The 23,391-nt window shown below is 36.7% G+C and overlaps 1 protein-coding gene across 1 annotated transcript; it reads right to left on the bottom strand.

Moving 5' to 3' along the window:
* Nucleotides 1-4,579: 4,579 nt before the first annotated feature.
* Nucleotides 4,580-8,072, bottom strand: LOC110924055. The gene is made up of 7 exons (XM_022168097.1): nucleotides 7,900-8,072; nucleotides 7,251-7,785; nucleotides 6,838-7,153; nucleotides 6,504-6,728; nucleotides 6,183-6,261; nucleotides 5,593-6,092; nucleotides 4,580-5,481 (listed from the first exon to the last, which is right to left on the bottom strand). The coding sequence occupies exons 1-7, from the start codon at nucleotides 8,070-8,072 to the stop codon at nucleotides 4,580-4,582; spliced, it is 2,730 nt and encodes a 909-aa protein (XP_022023789.1).
* Nucleotides 8,073-23,391: the final 15,319 nt, after the last annotated feature.

Genomic DNA, 23,391 nt, shown 5'->3' with positions numbered 1-23,391 from the left:
TCACCAAGCCAGACAATGCTATGATTTGAGCGTTTGGTGTGAAGGTGGTATACGGTACGATAACAGAGTGTGTTACCGATGCGGTTATCAAGGACACATTGCTGTTAACTGCCGGAATTGGAGTTATGAGACCAGAAGGTGCTTTAATTGCAACATCAAAGGTCACATTGCCAGAGAATGCCCAAGGAAATCGAATGACAGATTGAGGGTTAATTCTCAGAAATTGGCAAAGATTCCAGTCAAAGTCAAGCCCCAGGAACAGAAGGTTCTAAAACCTAAAGTTCAAGAACAGAAAATTCAAGAAAAGAAAGTCAAGCTTTCACAGGGGCAGAAAGACAGACTGAGGAAGAAAAGAAAGAAAGCAAGAGAATATCTCGAGAAGATATTGTCCTCGGGTTCACGGGATAAACAGAATAACAGTTCTGATGAATCTACTCCCTCAGTTGCAAAGACAAGCAAAAAGAATTCATCAGATATAAATCTGGGGACAAAAGAGGAGAAGAAAAAGAAGAAAGTGAAGTTTTCACTTCCTGGCGATGAATCTGTTTCTTCGGAAACAAAGGAGCCACATGTCGGCGATGAATCTGATAGGTTAAAATCAGACAAGCCACCTGCAGGCAATGATTCTGGTTCGTCAAAGCCAGAGGAGCCTTTGGTTGAGGTAAAAAAGGAGAATTCAGGTTTAGCAATGGATGATGCAAATTTTCCACCATTGTTGAGCAAGAATTCAAAATCACCCAAGGTCAGTCAGGCTTGGGTGAAATTGTTTAAATAGAAAAACCTGACTTGCCGGAGATCCCAAGATGGTATCGTGGATCATGAATCGGCACATTTCTTGAGAAATTTCACTTTGGTGATTTTTCGCCTAAAATATGGTAAATCAAGGACATTAAGTTGTACTTGATTTTCTACAAATGGTTTATGTTAAAACTGAAAATGTTAAATCTTTAAAAGGTTTGAAGAAAACAAGATGATGAGATAACCCCAAATCTACAAATGGTTGGAACACAAACTAATTTTTCCGGAAAAACCATTTTGATTGAAACAAACTTAAGTGTTTTGAAATCATTATGGGAAAATAGTTTGTTGTGAGGGGGAGTTCTGATTGTTTTTGCACGAGAATGGTGAATTGAGGTAATTCACATAATGTTGTCAAGTTTCTTGTATAGTTTGTTTTCAATTTTTTTTCTCAGAAAATCAAAATTGAAATATATTTTGATTTTAGGGGGAGTAATAAAATTTTGAAAAATTTAAAAAATTGAAAAATGAAAATGAGTTTTGCTGCAAAAAGAGGAGATGTTAGTACATCGGTGGACTATCACAGCATGCTAGAGATTTGTAAAGACAAAATTGTTTTTAAACAAGGCTTACTAATGATGTGTCAGTAGGCTTCACACAGTTAGTAAATTGTATTCGAGATATAAACATAAAATCAAAACTTACTTATTTTGTGGGGAACACTACTTGGATATATAGGTAACCCCTGAAATCTCGTTTGATAGGTTTCTTATTCTGGAATACTAGGTTCTTGTACTCAAATGATGTCTGGAGTATTATTCCGGGACTTCTGCTGAACGGTAGTTCTGACCTAGTCCTTGGCTAATACTTTCTTCATATGCTTGAAACATAGCATAAAGCCCTCAGCTGATTAGACAATAAAATTGATGATCAGTTGTTGTAGCTGAAAAGATCCTCTAAAGGGGACCCAATGCTAAGTCGAAGCTGATATCTCTCTGCTGAACGGAAGTTCTGACCTGAGATCCCTCAGTTCTCGCATTTTTCCCCTAATTTATATACAGATATCATTTGTAGTTATACTTACCTGTAGATCAGAATATTGGGATCTGGATACGGGAGTATATTCAAGAGGTGGGACACTCAAATAAGTCTAAGTGCTAATACATTAAATACGTATCTTGAATCAATTGAAAATTTGTGTAGAGGTTTAAGTGGACAACAATACTGACAATCAGAAGTAAAATTGTTTTTAACATTTGCTGATTAATCAAGATCAACGGTGTTGGTGATATGTCTCAAAAACCGATATGATCCTCTTGCACAATCTCTCAAAAATAGTGTTCATTTCTGTTTTTCTATAAATTCAAAAATCCAAAAATATTGTATTTTTGTTTGATATTTGAAAACTACAAAAAGATTTTCGACAACAGAGTGTGAAGAACTGATTTTTGTCATTTCAAGTGCTAAACATGTTGAACTTGTGGTTTGGGAGAGAGTGTTAAATTGTGAAGATTTGGAATGCAAATTTGGTTCATTAACTTGATGAATAAGTTGAATGGTAACCTACAGTTTGATCTTCATAATTTTTCTTATATGATTTGCTGATTCATTAAGTTGAATTGCAAATTGTATTAGTTTGTAATAGTATGGTTGAGTTTTGCAGGTTTCTGATCCTGTTGCTACGAATAGCCAGGAGACACATCAGAACCAGAGAAGAGCTTAAACAGAGAAAGCCAGGAGTTGATTTCAATGGTGATAACGATTTCCAGACAGAGATCCCAGCATGATGATAGGGGGAGTCTGATGAAAGTTAGAGCCAGAGAATTATCCAGGCATGTGATTCCAAGAAGAAATTCTTGAAGAAAATTTGATTCCAGGCAGAGTTCCTGAAGAAGACCGAACAAGAGTGAAGAGCTGGAAATGATCAAAGACTCTCACTGAAGATTCCGTCAACATTCAAGGGGGAGTCTGTTGGTGCAGTTGTCTGTCGACTACATCTTAGTTCGAGTCTTAGGATAGGGCAAATTGTATAGTGAACAGTAAACGAGAAATCATGTTGCTTATTGGGCTTTAGATAGCTTTTGTGGCCCAATTAGATAGCAGGATCGCTCATATGGCATTTGATCTGGACCGCTAATGTGTCATTGGGCTGGACCGCTTATGTGGCAAGTGTATGGGTCGCTTATTGGACCAGGTCTTATAAGCGATCCCCAATGTCTATATATAGGGGGTCCATATGAGCGATCCAGGTAGAGAAGTTAGTGTGTGTAAAGGTGAAGCCCTGTCCATTTGTCTCCACGAGCTTGTAATCAGTCAGTGAATCAATAAAGGAGACGTTAAAGTGTGAAATCAAGCTTTACAAAGACTAATTCAATGAATTCCGCCTCTGAACTAGTCTAAGTTCTCTTCTGAACGACTCATCGGGTCAGCAAACGATCCTACAGACGTAGTCAACAGACATCCTATGCATCAACACAAACCCATGAGAGTAATCAATTATACAAAGAAATGTTGGAGAGTGGTCTCAATAAGCTAGGTGACAAGCAGGTATGTGTAGTCGAGGCTTATTTTATATGTAATGTGTTGACTACTTTTGGCTATTTATCTAATAGTTGTACCTTCTTGTTCTTCGTCTTAGAGAGAGAGCAAGTGTGATTTTGTGTACTGTCAAATGAGTGAACCTATTTTTATACATGATATAAACCCACTTTTACTGATATAAATAAGATGATATGATAGCACATAGCATGCACGGGTGCCGGTTAACGAATGACCTAAAATCCGACCCCACTTTAGGAGGTTTTTTACAAAGAGACCATGATTCTTTTTATGAGTCAACAACATGTGTCACATACTCAACCGTTATTTCAGTTTACACAGGCCCACTCAATGTACTTTCCAATTACCCGCAGCAATATCAAACCCTTTTATAGTCCCATGTTACTCCATCACAATTACATGAAAATTATTTACTATATCAACTTAACTAGGCTAATGCCCACGCGATGCGCGGCTTCATCCAAAACCATATTATTTCCTTTGAAATGTAATATTTTGTACATACGCATACATTGGAAGAAAAAAAACAAAAAACAATTCAAATTCCAGAAAAAACTTCCTTGTAGACTACATTTGTTGTTTTACTCGTTACATTCCCATCTTTGTCTAGTATAAGCAACTTCACACCGCCTCTGCTTTTAACTCTTGATAATGCAACATAAAGCTGACCATGTGAGAAAACTGGATATTTCAAATACAATCCAACCGTCGATAGAGATTGTCCTTGACTTTTATTTATAGTCATTACAAAACATACATTTATAGGGAATTGTCGTCGTTGAAACTTGATAGGAATTCTTTTATCCGACGGTGTTAAACTAATTCGTGGAATAAACGTTCTGGTCCCTATGTTTCCTCCGGATTTAATCTCCGCCTCTATAACATGTTTATAAAGTTTAGTAATCCGTAGTCTCGTACCATTGCATAAACCATTTTGTTGATCGATATTACGAAGCAACATTACAGGTACACCAACTTTAAGGACTAATCGATGATTAGGCAGACCAGAAATTTTTAAACCATTTAGAACATCGGGAGAATATAGTCTGGCATTTGCTTCATTCTTTCCTTGATCAGTTTGACAAATACTATCAAAACTCAGATACTCCACTTCATCGCCAGGAAACGAAGCAAGCAACTTTTCATTAATTTCTTAAACAACCTCGTTCGTTGGTGCCAATATAGCTCTTTCAGCAAAATAATCTTTATCTTTGTACAGTTGAAGAAGCGAAGGATATACAAAGTCGATCAGATCTGACATAGGATCCTCAGAGCACTTGATTCACAAATCTTCAGGAATATCTATAACCACCTCACAATCATCACTGTCGCCAATCTTTCCCTCGCCCAAGTCAAGCAACCAATCCGCAAAAGCTTTAATCTCGTCTATATCAGATGTGTTGGCTCCTACAGTTAACCTAATGTTTTTGGTTAACGTAAGGACCTTGCAAGTACTCCAAATATACGACGACGTGATTGAAGCATTAACGAAATCTCGCCTACTCCCATTTGGTACAACCGGGAGTATTTGTCTAAAGTCACCACCGAACACCATAACTTTTCCACCAAATGTCATCTCACATTTGAAGATATCTTTCAATGTTCGGTCAAGTGCTTCAAACGCATGTTTATGATTCATCGGTGCTTCATCCCAAATGATCAATTTCGTTTTCTTCAATAAATCAGCAACGTCATCATCCGGTTTAATAAAACACATCGAGGTTTCTGTTAAATTTAGAGGTATATGAAACCTTGAATGTGCAGTACGCCCACCAGGTAACAAAAGAGATGCGATTCCACTTGATGCAACATTTAGTACAATATCGCCTTTACATCTAATGGATGCAGATAATGTCTTCCAAAGAAATGTCTTACCAGTACCTCCGTACCCATATACGAAGAACAAACCACCCGCATTACTATTAACTGCTTCAATTATCTCATCAAACACTAAACGCTGCTCATCGGTTAGGCTGCTTAAATTATTATCAAATTCAATGGCAGGAGCGCTTACATCGTACCTAAGCTCATCAGCAATTAAACGGTTGTCTGCTGAATATATTGATTCACTGTCGGGTTGAGGCATGGACGGAAACCGACTTAAACTTGAGTTGTTACGTAATAAGTAACGCTCAATTTCCAACAATGTTAGGTTCCTTATTTGTTCTTCTGGAAGAGACAAACCTATTAAATTTATGTAAATAAATTATTAAAATTCTTGTAAATAAAAATGAAATTAATTAAAACTAACGTGTAAAATATAACTGACAAAATATTAAATAACAATTTGAGTACCTTCGATCCTCAAAAGCATTTGCCGATTGTATAAAATACCATCCGCAAGGTACTCCCATGTGTTTTCCCAAACATGTTCAGGCTTTGATAATGTATTAGACGCCAACATTGTAGCAAACAGATTACGAAGATAGTAACCAGAACGTGTGTAGTATGCCTCTTTGATAGCTTCTATATACTCCTTGTCGTCGTCTAAAAGGCCTCTAGCGTAGCACGCATCTCTAAATATTGGGAAGACTTGTCCATTCACAGTACGAATGTCTTCAAAAGACTTAGGACCTACTACCTTATTAAGAAGAATTCTTAAAAAGTATGCCTCTCCCATAGAAGGATTCACACAAGGAATACGACCAAGGGTGCGCGCCAACGGATCTTTTTCGTTCTTTTCCATCCACCCCAAAAACATCGTAGAAGAAACAGAAGGTTTTTGTAGAACACTATCAAGTTCGTCATCAGGGCCGTATACAACGTTTTGTTTACCAGGTAGATGAAACGGAAGCCTGATTACAGATGGATAGCGGTAATGAACATCAAATGCAAATATGTGCCATGAAGCTTCGCATGCCTAGAGATATCTACAATCGTAATACTCTTTGATTTCATCTTTTCCATCTTCAAGCTGACCTTCATCACCATTTGGTACAAAACCAAATTCAGCCCTATCTGGTCCTTTGTTAATGTATTTAAACAAATACTTAATGGACGCAGACTGGTTACACCATTCGACGTTAATGTGTGCTTGATAACGTCTCAATAGGGTTTTGCTATACGGAACCACGCTTCTGTTATCAAGCTGAATACCAGATTTCTCAACAAAACACCTGAATTGGCTCGTCTATATATCGGATAACCATTCGAATCTAGAGAAGTCTTATCACAGAACTTCTTAGGAAATTTCTTCGAACACTTACCGTCGACCATACACGGACAATTTGGTTTTGCAACACCACAAGGTCCGTGAATCATATACTCGCTGACAAGAGTATATAGATCTGGTTCTAAGTTTTTGTCAGGTATCTCGGTAGAAATGAAGTTGTCAACATGCTCAACCGAAGGAAGCTTACTTTCGTCATGTAAGAACAGACAGATATGCGCATGCGGTAGACCTCGTTTCTGAAACTCTATGGTATAGACAACTGCAATAGGATAGTTAATATTAAAATATTTAGTTTTTCGAAGTTACAGTTATGAACGTAGCATACCAAAAAAAATATAATAAAGTAACTGATTTATATGGATCCTTACCTGCCAATGCATTGCCGAATAAAGATTTCTCTCGCAAGTCTTTCATAATTGCGTCAAGCTTAATTTTGAACAATCGGCATAAAATATCCGGCCTATCCTCGGGATTAATCTTCGTGTCCTTTAGAAATCTTTTAATCTCCGGCCACTTAGGATTGCAAGTGATCGTAATGAAAAAATCAGGGTAGCCAAACCATTTGCAAATGGCCATAGCATTATAATAATTCTCCCGCATATAACGCGGTCCACCGGTAAACGAAGATGGTAGTAGTACGCGTATTCCAACGTTTGACATATCTGGATTACCATTTTGTTCAAGCTTTTTAAGGTTATCATATGTCTCAGATCTCAGTTTTTTTTTTTTTTTGCTGCATACGTATGAATAGTAATCGTTCACTTTCAATCATCGTATATACGTCAACCAAGAACTGTTGCAAAAGTCTTTGAGCATTGAGAATCAAAGAGAAATGATTCACTCTATCTTGAACATGGTAAGCAAAATACTCTCTCATTGTATATTTTGACTCTTTCTTCTTCGTTGATGCCCTTCCTTCTCTATGAAGAATATCAATCCGGTAACCATCTTCACCAAAAGGGAAAAGCAATGGATACTGAAGCACGAGATAAGAAGGATGAAGCTCGCTAATACGTTGTAGACCATCTTTCTTTGACTCAACAACTACATCACGATTATCAAGAGCTTCCTCAATGTTTCCAACAATAAGCGCAGCAACTTCGGACGACGTCGGTAGGTTGTATGTACGACCATCTTTAGACCTATTTGCCTTAAGCCTTAATTTCAAGTCAACTTGAGGATTATCAATAAACCGATCTCGTACACGTCTATATGTTTTCACGAGCTCATTATTTGAATCTAAAATCACCTTAAGGTACTCTATGAGTTCAGTGTCAAGCAAATCAGAAGTTGCGGATGCTGGTTTGTTTGAGTTACTGTAAAGCAATTGTAAGACAAAAGTGAAAGTATCAGTAAGTGTTTATATAACATAAAACCAAAAATAAATAAAAAAATAAATAAAGAAATGGTTTCTAGGGATACCTAAATACGGTTTTGCGATTACAGACTTCATTATCTGTGTCGTATATGTAAAGCTGCGCAAACTTTGGTCACCACCTTCTTTAGGAAGAAGACTTCCCAGTGTATGATAATTCTCGCCACTAATTCGGTATACATACGGAGCATTTCCTCTATTGATTTTCGAATCAACTTTACCACCCATTGAAGTGAACGAATACATAGAATTAAAACGACGAATATTCAGTAAGAAATGCTTGCTCTTGTCGTCTAAACTCTTAAAAAGACTTTGATATTCCAGACACGTCTCTTTAAAATTAGGAAGATGTACTTTTCCATAAGCACAACAAAGCATATAAGTTGTTCTTCCGGAGTAAACCTTTCCTTTTCCAGCCTCAACTTTCCACAACTTAGCATTACATATGTCGCATACAACTACTTGATCACCATGATCCAAATAATCTATTATTGAGCATAAAAAAAATATATCATTTTGTGCTATTGGTTATGAAATTAATATAATGACATTCTTCAAGTGGAACTTAAAGTAGTGAGTGTGTAAGGTACTTGTTGATGCAGAGGATGTCTGTTGACTACGTCTACATGAAGTTCTAAGTCAAGATTGGTCAACAGGGGTTTAAATTGTCAAGTTTATGTAATTGTTGATTTAGGTCCGCTTTTATGGTATTTAGTATAGAGGTCCGCTAATAGGGTTTAGTGTGGTCCGCTTTTAGGTTAAAGTATAACAGGTCCGCTAATATGACCTGTCATATTAGCGAACCACTATGCCTATATATAGTTGATCTTATCAGCGGATCTCATAAGACGTATGTGTGTGCTTAGGAGCCGAAACTCTGTCAAAATTCACTCAGGAAGCTAATAAAAGCAGTGGAATTGAAAGGACAAGCTGTTGTAACATCATATGTACTGATGCCGCCTTTATATGTGATGATGAGCTACCTTGACTGACGTTTTAGGGTCAAACAACGGTCCAACAAGTGGTATCAGAGCTCAGGACGAGGAGTTCATACTACTACAGCTTATATCTGCAGAAATCTCTCTTTTCTACTCACTTTCTCTCATACTTTTTCGGTTTTCAGTGGTTCCTACGGTTGAAATTGTCTGAAAATTGAGTATAACGTGTAAATCATACTAATAACAAACCCTAGAAAGTTTCAGGCTAAAATTCGGACTAAAAATGGTCAAAATCGGTTAAAAACTGTGGTCCTCTTTTACGGACTTCGCGAGATTTTGGTTCGCTTTTAGGGAATTACTTGGTCCGCTCGAACGAACAAGTCTGGTCCGCTCGAACAGACATCATCTGGTCCGCTTTTACGGACTATATCTGGTCCGCTTTTATGACTTCAATCTGGTCCGCTTTTGTGTCCAGATTTTCAAAAATTTGAAATTTTTTCTAAGTGTTGGTTGTTTTTGCAGGAATAGTCAAGATGGATGATATCTTCTTGAATCCTTTCAGCGACATGTACGCTTTCACGGGAAGTTCTGGAAATAATGATACGTCTTCGAGCAATACGAATGAGGATACACCTAAAGAGAAAAAGAAAGAAGCTTGGGAGTCTGAAAGCGCATTTGGAACATTCAACAAACCTCCGAAGTTGATGGCTATAGAAGATTATAGTAGGTGGTCTACAAAGTTCGAAGACTGGCTGATGGCATTCGCACTTGCAAGTTGGAAAAGTATGAAAAACGGATATGCAAATGGAAAGAAGAATGGTGAAGCATTGAGATCAGCTGAAGAAATTGAAGGATTTGTTGCCGAGCAAAAGTGTGTGGCATTAGTGTTTCAGTCGGTGCGGGAAGACATCATTTCGTTGATAGACTACTCCAATGCAAAAGATTTATGGGAAAAACTCAAGAAGAAGTGTCTAGGGAGTAATGAGATTGTAAAAAATAAAACGAAACTTCTTAGAAAAGAGTTTGACATGTTTGGTTGTCTTAAAAATGAATCGGTTTGCAAAATGATTGAAAGGTTCGGTCATCTGAAGCTGGAGCTTGCACGACATAAGATCACGTATTCTGATGAAGAACTTGTTGACAAACTGTTCGATTCATTACCAGATGAAGTGGATTGGAGATACTACGCACTGATGTTGAAGAACACTATTGCTCCTGAACAGTTGACTCCAGATTTGGTGATTGAGAGACTTGAAAGTCATGAGCTAGAATTGAAGAAAACATACAAAGTCAATCACTCATCTTATCAGCAAAACCTGGATTTGTATTATCCGAAAAGCTTGATGCCGAAAGCTACTTCTCCGAAAACTGCATTTTCTGCTGAGAATGTTTCTTCAGCAAACAAAGAAAGTCAAAGCAGTCCAAACAGCAGAAGTCACAGTGGTTATCACGGTGGGTCTACATCTTCTACAAATCGGTCTGATGCGAAGTTTTCTTGCAACATCGCGATAGATTTGAAAAACGCACAGAATTTTGATGAAGAGTCGGCTAAGCAACAGATGGTTTTCTTGGCGTCTGTGTTGGAATCATATGAAGGGTTGGTGGCTGGTAAGATCGGGAGTACAAATCTGACGAAAGAAGATTACGATCAGATAGATCCCGAAGAAATGGAACTGATCGACATTCGTTGGGCGATGGCAAGTGCAGTTCGACGTGCACAACGCTTTATGGAGATTACTGGGAGAAAGACGATCGGTGGTCCATCTACAAAGTTGGGGTTCGACAAATCCAAGGTGACGTGCTTTAACTGTAAGCAGAAGGGTCACTTCAAGCGTGAATGCAGAAACGCGTACGCAGATGAGTCAGAGAATCCATTTCGAGATGATTACTACAAAAAGGCAATCTATCATCAGAATAAATCCGAGCCACCTAGATTGAAGCAGGCTGATGATAACAGAGATAAATCAAGGGCTCTTGCTGTGATTTATGATGATGAGGGGTACGATTGGAGTAAGGAAGTGTTACCGGAAGAAGATGCGGTTGGTTACGCATTCATGGCGAATGATGATGAACCGATTCCATGGAAAGATGATCGTACTGATGAGCAGAAGTATTGTTATCGAAAAATGATTGCTGAAACAGAATCTTGAGGATCTCTCGTGTTTATCTGGAAGCAAGACGAGCAAATAGATGGGATCCAGACAGGGAATGCTATCTTGATCGGTATGGAAACATTGCGATTGATGACAGCACACTCGATATGGAAGCCATCATCAAGGAGATAAAAGAGGATGATGAGTACTGGCAGCACAAATGGTGGGGAACGCCAACAGAGAAGATAATTGAAGAAGAAAAAGAAAAAGAGAGAAAGGAGAAAAAAGAGAAAGAGATGAAAGAAAAAGAAGAGGTTGAGAAAGCAAAGCAGATTGATACTGGCTTGATTGATACTACGCAGGAGTTGACGGCAGAGAACCTGGGAAAGATGGCTGACAAAGTGCTAGCTGCGAAAGCACTTGAGGTAGACCCTAATTCTGTTACTGAGTCAAAGGGGCAGGTCAGTCAAATTGCGTCAACAAATGCGTCAGGTAACAAGGTCGACGGAAATGTTGACTGCAAAAATTGCACCAAACAATGCAATTTTTGTAGCACTGTTACGTACCTTAACAATGAGAAAATCAAGAATCTGACAACGAAAGTTAAAAATGTTAAGGATCAGATTCTAGGTCGTGACAGAACTGTAAAAGCTTCAACTGAACGGATCAAAGAATTAACGGCTCAAATCGAACATGATAAAACTGAACGTGAGAAAATAAAATGTGAAAATGAAAAGTTAATTCTTGAAAACCGTCAAATTTCTGAAAAGTTTGAAAAATTGAAAAGCATTGTCAAAGATAGTGATGATCGAAATGGCAAAACGTTTAAAGAAAACGAACATCTGAGAGCTGTGGTGAGAATAAAAGAAGAATCAATTAACAATCAACTGGATGAAATTGCTAAATTAAAACTTAAAGTTCAAGAAGCTGAAATTGAAAATGAAAGAATTCAGTTGAAGTTAAACAGCTATAGCTCAGCAAGCTTTGTTTTACAGCATATTGTTCCCAAACCTATAGGGAAAAACAAAGCTGGCGAGGATGTGTTTTCTGATGGAACGGGTGTAGCGTTTCACAAAGTTCCACCGCCAATCATAGACAACTACACGAAAAAGCAGTCTAGTTTGGTGGAAATTGAGGAAGAAAGTAATGCTAAACTTCCTGAGAACATTGATGTCACGTTCACGTCTTCCAATGACGAGGGTGTCCAAAGTGATGTGGTGAAAAGTGTGGTAGACAAAGTGCTTAAACCGGATTGTGACACTTCTGAGGAGGATGGGTGTTTCTTGGATAAATACATTCCGAAACAAAAGTCCAAGAACAACTTAGATGAAGAATCAAACCTTGTCATGTACAAGATGATGGGTTCGGATAAGTTGTTTTCGGATTCAGAGTTTCCGATCGAGAATGTTAACATGAACAAATTGACAAATGTTTTCAAACTTGTTGAAGTCGAGTTGTCAGCAGTGAATAATCTAAGTCGAAAGAAAGATAGGGTTTATAACAAGAAATCGGTTAATCCACCACGTTTTTACAATAACAACAGAAACAACTGGTCGGGTGGTTATCAGGGGGGTAAACCGTATCAGAAAAGAAATGTTTCAAACAAGAGGTTTGCTAAGAAGAAAAAGTTTGTGAACAGTTCAAGTTCACTTGCTGATGAAGAAAAAGAAATTTTTTCAAAATCTAACAAAGAATTTTTTTGAGAAGAGAGCTTCACAGGCTCAGTCTGAAGGCACGAGTCGGGTAGTTGATACTCGTACTTGTTTTAGATGTGAACAGGTTGGTTATATTGCACGAAAGTGTACATATGTGAAGCCTAAGACTGAAGCTGTGAAGGCTCAACAAAAGAAGGTTGATGTGAAGGGTAAAGCACCGATGTATGTTGAGAAGAAAAACGTTAAAATCGACAACGTAAAAGTAAAAACTGAACCCGTAAAAAAGTTGGTAACTCAAAATGATAAATTTTATAAAAGGGTTGCAGTAACTCAACAGGTGTGGAAACCTAAAATTGAGTCAAAAGTTGAGAAGAAAGTTTCAACTTCTGAGGAGAAAAAGGCTGAAGAGTCAATTGTTGTTGATTATGATGCAAATTTTCCGCCTCTTAAGGCTGAAAATTTCAAAATTCAAATTGCGAGAGTCAAGGTTGCACCTAAGGCTGATGAGGCCTGGGTGGACTCAATGTTTGACTAAACAGTTTGAATTGCCGGAGCTTCCTGGATCGCGAAGCATGAGTCGGCATCTTTCTTGAAGATTGTTTAAATGATGATTTGTTATGTGCAGGATCTTCCAAAACTTGTATCCAGGTGGATAATGGATAGTGGAGCGTCAAGGCATATGACAGGGAAGACCGCGCTGCTGTATGATGTGAATAACATTAACGGTGGTTACGTGGGTTTTGCGGGTAACCAAGGAGGAAGGATCATAGGTGAAGGAACGTTATCGAATGGCATCATAACGTTTGAGAGAGTTAACTACATCGCTGAGCTGGAGAACAACCTGCTGAGTATCTCCCAGATCTGTGACAGGATGTATACTACTCATTTCACCGACAAAGAATGTTTGATCTTGAAACCGGGATTTGTGATACCTGAAGAGTGGATCATCATGAGGGCACCAAGAGTCAATGATCTATACATGTTGGACATGAGCGTTGCTACTACAACCACGGGTCAGGCTCATTGTTTTGTGTCCAGGGCAACGGAGAAAGAATCAAGGTTATGGCACCGAAAGATGGGGCATATTCACCTAAGGAAAATGAATCACTTGGTACATAACGATTTGGTTACAGGAGTGCATGTCAAAGGTTTTCATCTGGAAGGGGAGTGCATAAGTTGTGTCAAAGGCAAACAGAAGAAAAAGTCACACCCTACAAAGCAAGTCAATTCAGTTTCAAGACCATTGGAACGACTTCACATGGATTTGTTTGGTCCAGTGAATGTCAAGAGTATAACAGGAGATTCCTACTGCTTGGTCGTGACTGATGATTATTCCAGATTTTCTTGGGTTATGTTTTTGAAATCCAAAGACGAAACGTTTGACAGCCTGGTGGCGTTGTTTAAAAGAATTGAGAATCTGTACCAGAGGCCGATCTGTAGAATTCGCAGTGATAATGGTACTGAGTTCAAAAACAGTAAGATGGAAGAATTTTGTGATGAAAGAGGTATACTGCATGAGTTTAGTGCTCCGTACACTCCACAGCAGAATGGAGTAGCAGAACGCAAAAATCGGACGCTAATCGAGACAGCCAGAACGATGCTTGCAGACTCTAAGTTACCAATTAATTTCTGGGCTGAAGCTGTTTCTGCTGCATGCTATACTCTCAACAGAGTTCTTACTGTAAAGAAGTTCAACAAGACGTGTTTTGAGCTACTCAATAAACGAAAGCCGAATTTGAAGTATCTAGAACCGTTTGGGTCACCCTGTACGGTGATAGAGCCTAAAGGAAAGTTTGGTCCGAAGAGCGTTGAGGGAATCTTTGTGGGTTATTCAAGTCCTTGGCGACGTGTCTTCATTCCAAGCGAGAAGCAGATTATTGAGGCAGCGAATGTTGAATGTCATGGGTACACTATGCCGACACGGAATCCTGGTGATTCAAGGCGTTATCATTATGACAAACTTTGGGATTCGTTTGACATGAGAGAAGAATCAGAGGAAGAAGAAGATTTCTTTGATGAGCTGGATATTTTGCGAGAGTATGAGTCGCGGCTCAGGTTCCCAGCGGAGTATTCTAGAAGACCTCGGGAAACTTCAAATGACGATGAAGCAGGTCCTAGTAATGCTGGTGAACATGATGATGAAGTTGCTCCTGGTAATCAGTCGGAGGTGAATGATGATCAAGAAGCTGAAAATATGCCAGTTTTTTACCATGGTGATTCAGACCTTGAGGGGGAGCAGATCCAGTTGTCAAGTCAAACAAACCAAGTTGGTGAACAAGATGCAGAGCAGAATGTTACTAATCTGGAGGGAAATGTAGAAGTTCCAAGCGAAGTGATGCCGCGAACTCTTTCTTATCATCCAGAGGAATTTATCATAGGAGAATTGCAATCGGGCGTTCGCACAAGACGTCAAATTGACCAGGGCTTAACATGTTTTTATTCTACAGTAGCACCTTTACAAACTGAATTTTCATTAAGTTGTTTTATCTCGCAGGTCGAACCGAGAACTTACAAAGAGGCGCTTACTGAAGACTCTTGGGTCATAGCGATGCAAGAAGAGTTAAGTCAGTTTGAAAAGTTGGGGGTGTGGAAGTTAGTTGATTTGCCGGATGGTCAAAGGAAAATCAATACAAAATGGGTTTTCAAATGTAAGAGGGACGATAGAGGAGTGGTTGTAAGGAACAAAGCTCGACTCGTTGTTCAGGGCTTTAGTCAACAGGAGGGGATTGATTTTACAGAAGTCTATGCTCCTGTCGCACGACTAGAGGCTATCAGAATTTTCCTAGCATTTGCGTCTTGGAAGAATTTCAAAGTATATCAGTTGGATGTTAAATCAGCGTTTCTTTATGGGAAGGTCAAAGAGGAGGTTTATGTTGGTCAGCCGCCGGGCTTTACTGACCCAATCCACAAGAACAAAGTTTATCTGCTGGACAAAGCGTTGTATGGTCTACATCAGGCGCCGAGAGCCTGGTACGAGACTTTGTCTCAACACCTACTCGCTAACCAGTTCATACGTGGAAAAGTGGATGCCACTCTCTTCACTAAAGTCGTTGATGGTCATCTACTGATAGTACAAATTTATGTGGACGATATAATTTTTGGGTCAACGGATGAGAAATTGTGCAAAGATTTCGAACAGGTGATGAAGCAGAAATTCGAAATGTCATCAATGGGGGAGATGAAATTCTTTCTGGGTCTACAAGTTGAACAACTTCCTGAGGGAATTTTCATTCATCAAACGAAGTACGTACATGATATTCTAGAGAAATTTGGAATGTCAAGTTCTACTCCAGCTGCTACCCCACTTGCGACTAATCATGGGATTCACCCAGATCTCACAGGAGATAGGGCTGATGAAACGTTTTACCGTTCCATGATAGGTTCTTTAATGTATCTGACTGCTTCACGTCCTGACATCATGTACCCAACGTGCCTCGCAGCAAGATTTCAGTCTAACCCGAGAGCATCGCACATGATTATTGTCAAAAGGATATTACATTACCTGAAAGGTACTCCGTCATTGGGGTTATGGTATCCTAGGAAAGGCGATTTTACGCTCGAAGGGTATTCCGATTCGGATTTCGGATGCTGCAAAGTCAACGCGAAGTCAACAACTGCAGGATGCTAGTTCCTTGGTCCTAGATTGGTTACCTGGCAGTGTAAGAAACAAACATCTGTGGCGCTATCTACATGTGAAGCGGAGTACGTTTCTGCTAACAGTTGCTGCTCTCAGATCCTGTGGATACAGCAACAGATGCGCGACTACGGTTTGCAGTTTCTTAACACACCTCTGTTTGTTGATAATGAGGCCGCAATTAATATAACTAAAATTCCAGTACATCACGCTAAAACTAAACATATCGAAATTCGTCATCACTTTATTCGCGATTGCTTCGAGAAAAAGTTGATACGAATTGAGAAAATCCACACTGACGAACAAAAAGCTGATTTGCATACCAAAGCTTTTGATAAAATTCGGTTTCAATATTTGTTAAAACTTAATGGTATGAAATTGCTTTCGATGTCGGATGGGGTTGTGAGTGTTGATGAGAGTACTGTTGCAGATGAAGACGAGAAACAATCTGCGATGGTTTGTAGGTTTTTTACGTGTTTTGGTATTTAGGGGGAGATAGATAGTTGTACATAGTTTATTTTCAGAAAAATACAAAAACAGTAAAAAATGCAAAAATCCAAAAACATGATAAAATTGAAAGAGAGCTTGTGTATATAGGGAAAATGATAGTACATCAGCTAGACAATTACAGTATGCTAAAGATTTGGAATGACAAAATGAGTTAAACAGTCTCACTAACGATGTGTCGATAGGTTTTCGCACATTTAGTAAATTTATTTGGGATACAAACCTAAAATTTCAAACTTGTGAAATTCGTGGGGAACACTACTTGGATATATAGGTAACCCCTGAAGTCTCGTTTGAAAGATCTCGTATTCTGATATACTATGTGTTTATACTCTATGATGTCTGGGGTATTATTCCGGGACTTCTGCTGAACGGTAGTTCTGACCTAGTCCTTGGCTAATACTTTATCCAAAATGCTTGAAATATAGCATAAAGCCCTCAGCTGATTAGACAATAAAATTGATAATCATCTGTTGTAGCTGAAAAGATCCTCTAAAGGGGACATACTGCAAAGTCGAAACTGATATCTCTTTGCTGAACGGAAGTTCTGACCTGAGATCCCTCAGTTCTCGCATTTAACCCCTAATTTATGTACAGACATCATTGTAGTATTCTTGCCTGTAAGACTGAATATTGGGATTCTGGATACGGGAGTATATTCAAGAGGTGGGACACATGAATTGATCTAAGTTCTTAAGACACTTAAACGGTATCCTGTATAGATTGAAGTTTGTGTGAGAATTTAAGATGGATCAGTATATCGACAATCGAGGTGAATTGTTTAAGTCTGTGTATGTAATATAGCTTAACGGTACTAGTAATTTGTCTGAAAAGCTGATATAATTCCCTGACACGCTCGCCAAAAATAAATCTGTAAATAGTTTACTTTCTGCAATTTAAGTTTTCTGTTATTACAATTTCTTAGTTTAGATCACCTTAAAATCCAAAAAGATTTTATTTCTGCTTTATTTTAGACAAACCAGAGTGGAAAGTTGATTGTCGGATTCTAGAAAGATGAAGCAGATGCAGGAGATTCTGAGCTGAAGAATGAGGAGAGCTTACATTGTTGGAAGTTTGAATGTTTTTCAAAGTCAAAAACAAGTTCATTAAGTTGATACTTGTTATTTTCAGGAAAAGTTGAAAATGATTTTACTAAATCAGTTTGTTTCGTCAAAAGATCAACCAGGGTCATTAAATTGAACTTGGTAGATTAATCAAGTGATCAGGGTCATTAATTTGGACCTGAATACTTGAGTGGATGTTTATAACTGATTGGTTGTGAGGTTTATTGTTAGAAAAAGATAGATTGTAATGTTATTGGTTGAGTAACATGTTTGGAGACTTCATTACTCCCACGGAGGCAAATTGTCAAAGCTTGAACCAGATACCTTAGATCCCAGCATACTGAGAGGGGGAGTCTGTGAAAGGGGGAGTCTGGATCAACAACTAATGGGAAGATTGAAGTTAGAGCTAGGAGACAGTCCTGGAACCTGTGAAGAATGCTTACGAAGAGAAGACAGAGTTGGTGAAAAGATCAAGACTGAAGACTACGAATCTGAAAACTGATAAAGACTACGTCAACATCCAAGGGGGAGTCTGTTGATGCAGAGGATGTCTGTTGACTACGTCTACATGAAGTTCTAAGTCAAGATTGGTCAACAGGGGTTTAAATTGTCTAGTTTATGTAATTGTTGATTTAGGTCCGCTTTTATGGTATTTAGTATAGAGGTCCGCTTATAGGGTTTAGTGTGGTCCGCTTTTAGGTTAAAGTGTAGCAGGTCCGCTAATATGACCTGTCATATTAGCGAACCACTATGCCTATATATGGTTGATCTTATCAGCGGATCTCATAAGACGTATGTGTGTGCTTAGGAGCCGAAACTCTGTCAAAATTCACTCAGGAAGCTAATAAAAGCAGTGGAATTGAAAGGACAAGCTTTTGTAACATCATATGTACTGATTCCGCCTTTATATGTGATGATGAGCTACCTTGACTGACGTTTTAGGGTCAAACAACGGTCCAACAGTACTTACTGTTAGAAACTCCTTTATATGGATCTTCAGGTAATTGTTGAGGAATAATATGATCGTCGGAAGATAAGTCAACCATTGGAATAGGATATACGTTTCTACCTTGATTAGTAGAAAACCTTTGTTTACCTCTTTGTTTCCTCTTTACACCTATATGTTGAAACCAACGAAAAATAATAAAAATGTCAAAATAAAAAAAAAAAGAAATGTGAAATACATAAATACATACAACCAACCTGAAGTAGATGCTTCAGACGGAGTTGTTAAAGGTGTGGTTACGCAAAAACGTGGATCGATGGTATTGATATAAGACAATGAACGCATTGGTGTTACGATCCGGCATTCATTTGTATGGGATGCAGAAACATTGAATGACCGAGTAACGTCTTTTGAAATGGAAGATTGGTTACTCAAATTATATCTCTTATTATCCAAATATAATTTCGTATATTTTCTTCGTTCAGCTGATTGTTGATGATCAACATCATTAGAAGCAACTGGAAAAAAAATATGGATATCCGTAAAATATCAAATTGTAGAATAAAATTTGTATTTTTGTCTAAATAACCACAGAATTTACCATTTGTAATGTTACACAAATTATAAATGAAAAAACATATTCATGTGTAAAAAATTATAGAATGTACCATTTGTAATATTAACCAATGGACTTCTTTCAGCTTCAACTACAACAAAAACAGTATAAGTCACCGTATGAAACATGTTTATGTATTACATAATTTTTTATTTAAAAAAACTCATAATCATAATAAATAAAATTTAAATATGTAAGTAAATAACACCAACCTGATGTATACGCCTCGTACGGATTTGTTAAAGGTGTGGTTGGCAAGATACGTCGATTAATGGTATTGATATAAGATGATGAACGAATTGGTGTTACAACACGGCAATCATTTGTATCGGATACTGAAACATTGGATGATCGAATTACGTTTTCTGTTGTGTTTAACTTGTTGGTCACATTATGTCTCTTATTATCTTCATGTAGTTTCTTTAATCTTCTTCGTTCAGCTGATTTTTGATTCTCAAAATCATTATAACCAACTGAAAAAAAAAATTGATATCCATAAATTATCAAATTATACATGTACAAACGAATTCCTTTATGAAAAAAACAAATAATTTTCCATTTGTAATGTTAAACAAATTTTAAATGAAACATTATATTCATGTGTACAAAAATAAAAAATTTACCATTTGTAATATTAGTCAATGGACTTCTTCCAGCTTGAACTGCAACAAATAAACTCCAATGTAGCAATCAAATATGTTTATGTATTACATAATTTTTGATTTAAAAATAAAAAAATAAACACATAATCATAGTAAAGAAACACAAAAGTGACTTACACGCCACGTAGGATTTGTTAAAGGTGTGGTTGGCAAAATACATCCATCCATGTTATTGATATAAGAGGATGTACGAATCGGTGTTACAACATGGCAAACATTTGTATCGGATAATGAAACGTTGGCTGAACGAATGACGTTTTGTGAAGTGGACGATTTATTATTTGCATTTCCTCTTTTATTGTCCAAATACAGTTTCCTTAACTTTCTACGTTCAGCATAGTCTTGATGCTCAACTTGATTATGATCAACTGAAGAATAAAATGCATATAGTACTTTTTTAAGTATTTATAAAAAAACAATCAATTCATTTCTAAAAAGTTGCAAATATTACCATTCGTAATGTTAGACAAAGGTCTTCTACCAACAGCACCTACAAAATTTTAAGTAAAATTAACATTACTTAACATAGTTACCTAATATATTATTTTTTATTGTATTTGTAAACAAAAATAAAACTAAAGTACATACTATTGGAAGGTTCAACACCAATAGGAAGTGGAAATGAAGGTAAAGGTTGACGTTTTGCACGCTTCGTCATATCCTAAAATTGTATCATATATAACATACCAATGTATTAAAATGACTGTTAGAACAATATAAACGTACAAGTATAATGTAAAAAGATAAAACTTACGTGTATGAGAAATGACCAAACGTCAAAACTTCAAAAATGATGAATGTGGGGAGAGAGTTTTCTGATTAGACTTGTACAACCTTTAGTATAAAACATCGGAGTGTGTATTATGAATAAGAGTAGAGGTTTTTATAGTATTGGAAGTGATTATAAAAAAGGAAACTATAAAATTTAAAAAAAAAAATCGGTTATAAATGTAAAAAAAGGAAACAATTTACCATTAAAATTAAATGGAGGTAAGTCTATAAAATTTAATGGCGGATTTTTTTTTAAAAAAAAAATATAAATTGTCGGTTATACAATTTATAAAAGGAAACAAATTCATACAAATTATTATCTTTAGATAAATTTAAAAAAAAGTAGAGGTTTATTATACAATTTTATATATAGTAGTTACATAATGATTATAGTAATTACATAATAATAGTAATTACATAAAGATTACAACAAATTTATTTACATAAAATCGGTTAATAAAATTTCTATTTACAGTTTAAATATTAAAAAAAATTATAAATAGTTTTAAAAATTATACTTTCTAAACAAAATATAAAGTAACAAAAGGTAAAGTTTAAAGAAGTATAAGTAATAGGAAACATTCCAAACCAACCATATGTCTCAAATAAAGAATAACCCATGCATCAAATGAAAAACCAAACAACCATATGTTTAAAATCCAAAATCAATCAAACAAACCAACCATGACAAAACAATCGAAACCAATCTAACACGCAAACGAAACCAAAGCAGCAATATTCGGAAAAAAATAAATTGTTTTTCTTAAACCTACTTCAACCATGAACTACTTCTCCAACTTTGGAACCAGCAAAATCGTTTCATCATCAACTTGAACATCCGAGACACCATCCTTTTTAACCTTTGTTGATGATAGAGATGTGGTTTCTTCAACTTCATACACGTCAGCAAGGTTACGTTTCAATTCCGAAGACGAAGTCTTAGAACAATCTTTAGATGTGCAATCGGGTGTGAAGCTATCACCAATAGAATCCACGGCATCCTGAATGATATATTCAAAATTAGAAAGTATATAAAATGTTTAAAACATTTGGTATTTTATAACATTAACTTAAAATACATACCTTTAGAGCAAAAGAGTTTTGAGTTGACATATCACTAAGTGAAACATCAGCAGACGCCTCCTCCACACCCTACAATTCAAAAAAAAATAATAAGGCTAGACACAATAAAAGTAATAAATGTTGTAACATAACTATAATTCTAAGGTTTGTAAGTGTTAACCTGATCAGCTGGAATTCGGCTCTCCAAGGACTCAATGATTGCTGCATCATTCACCAACTTATGAACAGCATAACCATCAATATGGTTGTCAATATTGAATTGACTAATTTGAATCTTGAAGGCAAACTTCTTATCATTCAAAGATTTAAACTGATAGGGAATGGTTTTCTCTTGCAAAGATGCCTAATATACATGAATCAAAATTTTTTGAAAACAACATAGAAATAACATTTAAACATTAATAATATGTAACTTGGATATGAATTTAAAGAAAGGACTGATGTGAAATATGTTACCTGGTCCACTTTACACTTCTCAAGCAATTGAATTGCAGTCATACCAAACATTTTTCTAGCTTCACGGTCAAACAAAATCAAAGAGGCAATAGCTGCATAATCTTGTACTCTTATCGGAATCCTAAAACTAAATGCACAAAAAGTAATTCACAAAATAAATACATTTTACATTCCTAAAGTAAAATAAAGTAATCATAAATATAATATAATTACAAATAATATTAGTAACTTACATCGGAGTCGCAGCCACAACCTCCTTAGGACAATCTTGATTTGAGCAAACTAAAACTTGTTTAAACTTCGGTTCTTCAGCACCGTCTTCAGCATCCTCAATGACCATAGTTGTCTCAACCTTCCGAGTGCACTCCTCACAACCAAGGTAGTACCAATCATCTTTATCATCCACACCCATGATCGTACCAAGAACTATGACCTCGCAAGGCTGAAATTATATGTAAGATATTAGAGTTATAAAAATGAATTTTTGAAACAATTTTGTGTAATGTATTTATTTAAAATATTAAAAAGTAGACACAAACCTTATCCAAGAGCGTAATATCACGGAAATTGGAAAACGGATGCTTCACTAAAAAGTCATCCGCAACGCTTATGCTTCTAGATGAACCAATTGATTTCTGACCATTAGAAGATGTTTTACATATCTTCTCAACAAACCTGATTACAATAATAGAAGCAAAAAAATTTAACAACATCAATAAGTAGTTCATATTATTTTAGAAACTGTTTACTTTGTTCTAAATGAACGAATCTCCTCTATGTCAGCATTGATAAACAGCCTTGTTATATGGAAAGCATTAGATAGCGTCGTCTTCCCTGTATAAAAAAATTTATATCAGATATTAGGATATTCAACTTCGTAAATGATATAAAAATTTTATAAAATTAAAAAAGTATTTAATGAATTAATACCTTTATACTTGTTGAAACTACCAAACTGCACAAGCAGAACAACATGAACTTCTTCTTTATGACTCTGAATGTAACCAAACATCTCATCGCAATACTCATCCCATAAAGTGCAGTTTAACTTGATACCCCTACATAAATACAAAATAAACATATCAGAGGATATCATGTAATAAAAAATATATAACACTAAAG

Source organism: Helianthus annuus, chromosome 11 (assembly GCF_002127325.2).
Source record: "Helianthus annuus cultivar XRQ/B chromosome 11, HanXRQr2.0-SUNRISE, whole genome shotgun sequence".
NCBI lineage: Eukaryota > Viridiplantae > Streptophyta > Magnoliopsida > Asterales > Asteraceae > Helianthus > Helianthus annuus.
Note: the sequence above shows the minus strand (reverse complement) of the source record. Positions and strands in the feature narration are given on the sequence as shown.

What these genes read in the sequence shown, in the direction of transcription:
- LOC110924055 (XM_022168097.1), bottom strand. Translation starts at nt 8,072, where the DNA reads ATGGGTGGTAAAGTTGATTCGAAAATCAATAGAGGAAATGCTCCGTAT. An exon ending in TGCAACAGTTCTTGGTTGAC is followed by an intron (nt 7,154 to 7,250) that starts GTATATACGATG and finishes AACCTTAAAAAG; the next exon opens with CTTGAACAAAATGGTAATCC. An exon ending in TTGTCCGTGTATGGTCGACG is followed by an intron (nt 6,262 to 6,503) that starts GTAAGTGTTCGA and finishes ACATTAACAAAG; the next exon opens with GACCAGATAGGGCTGAATTT.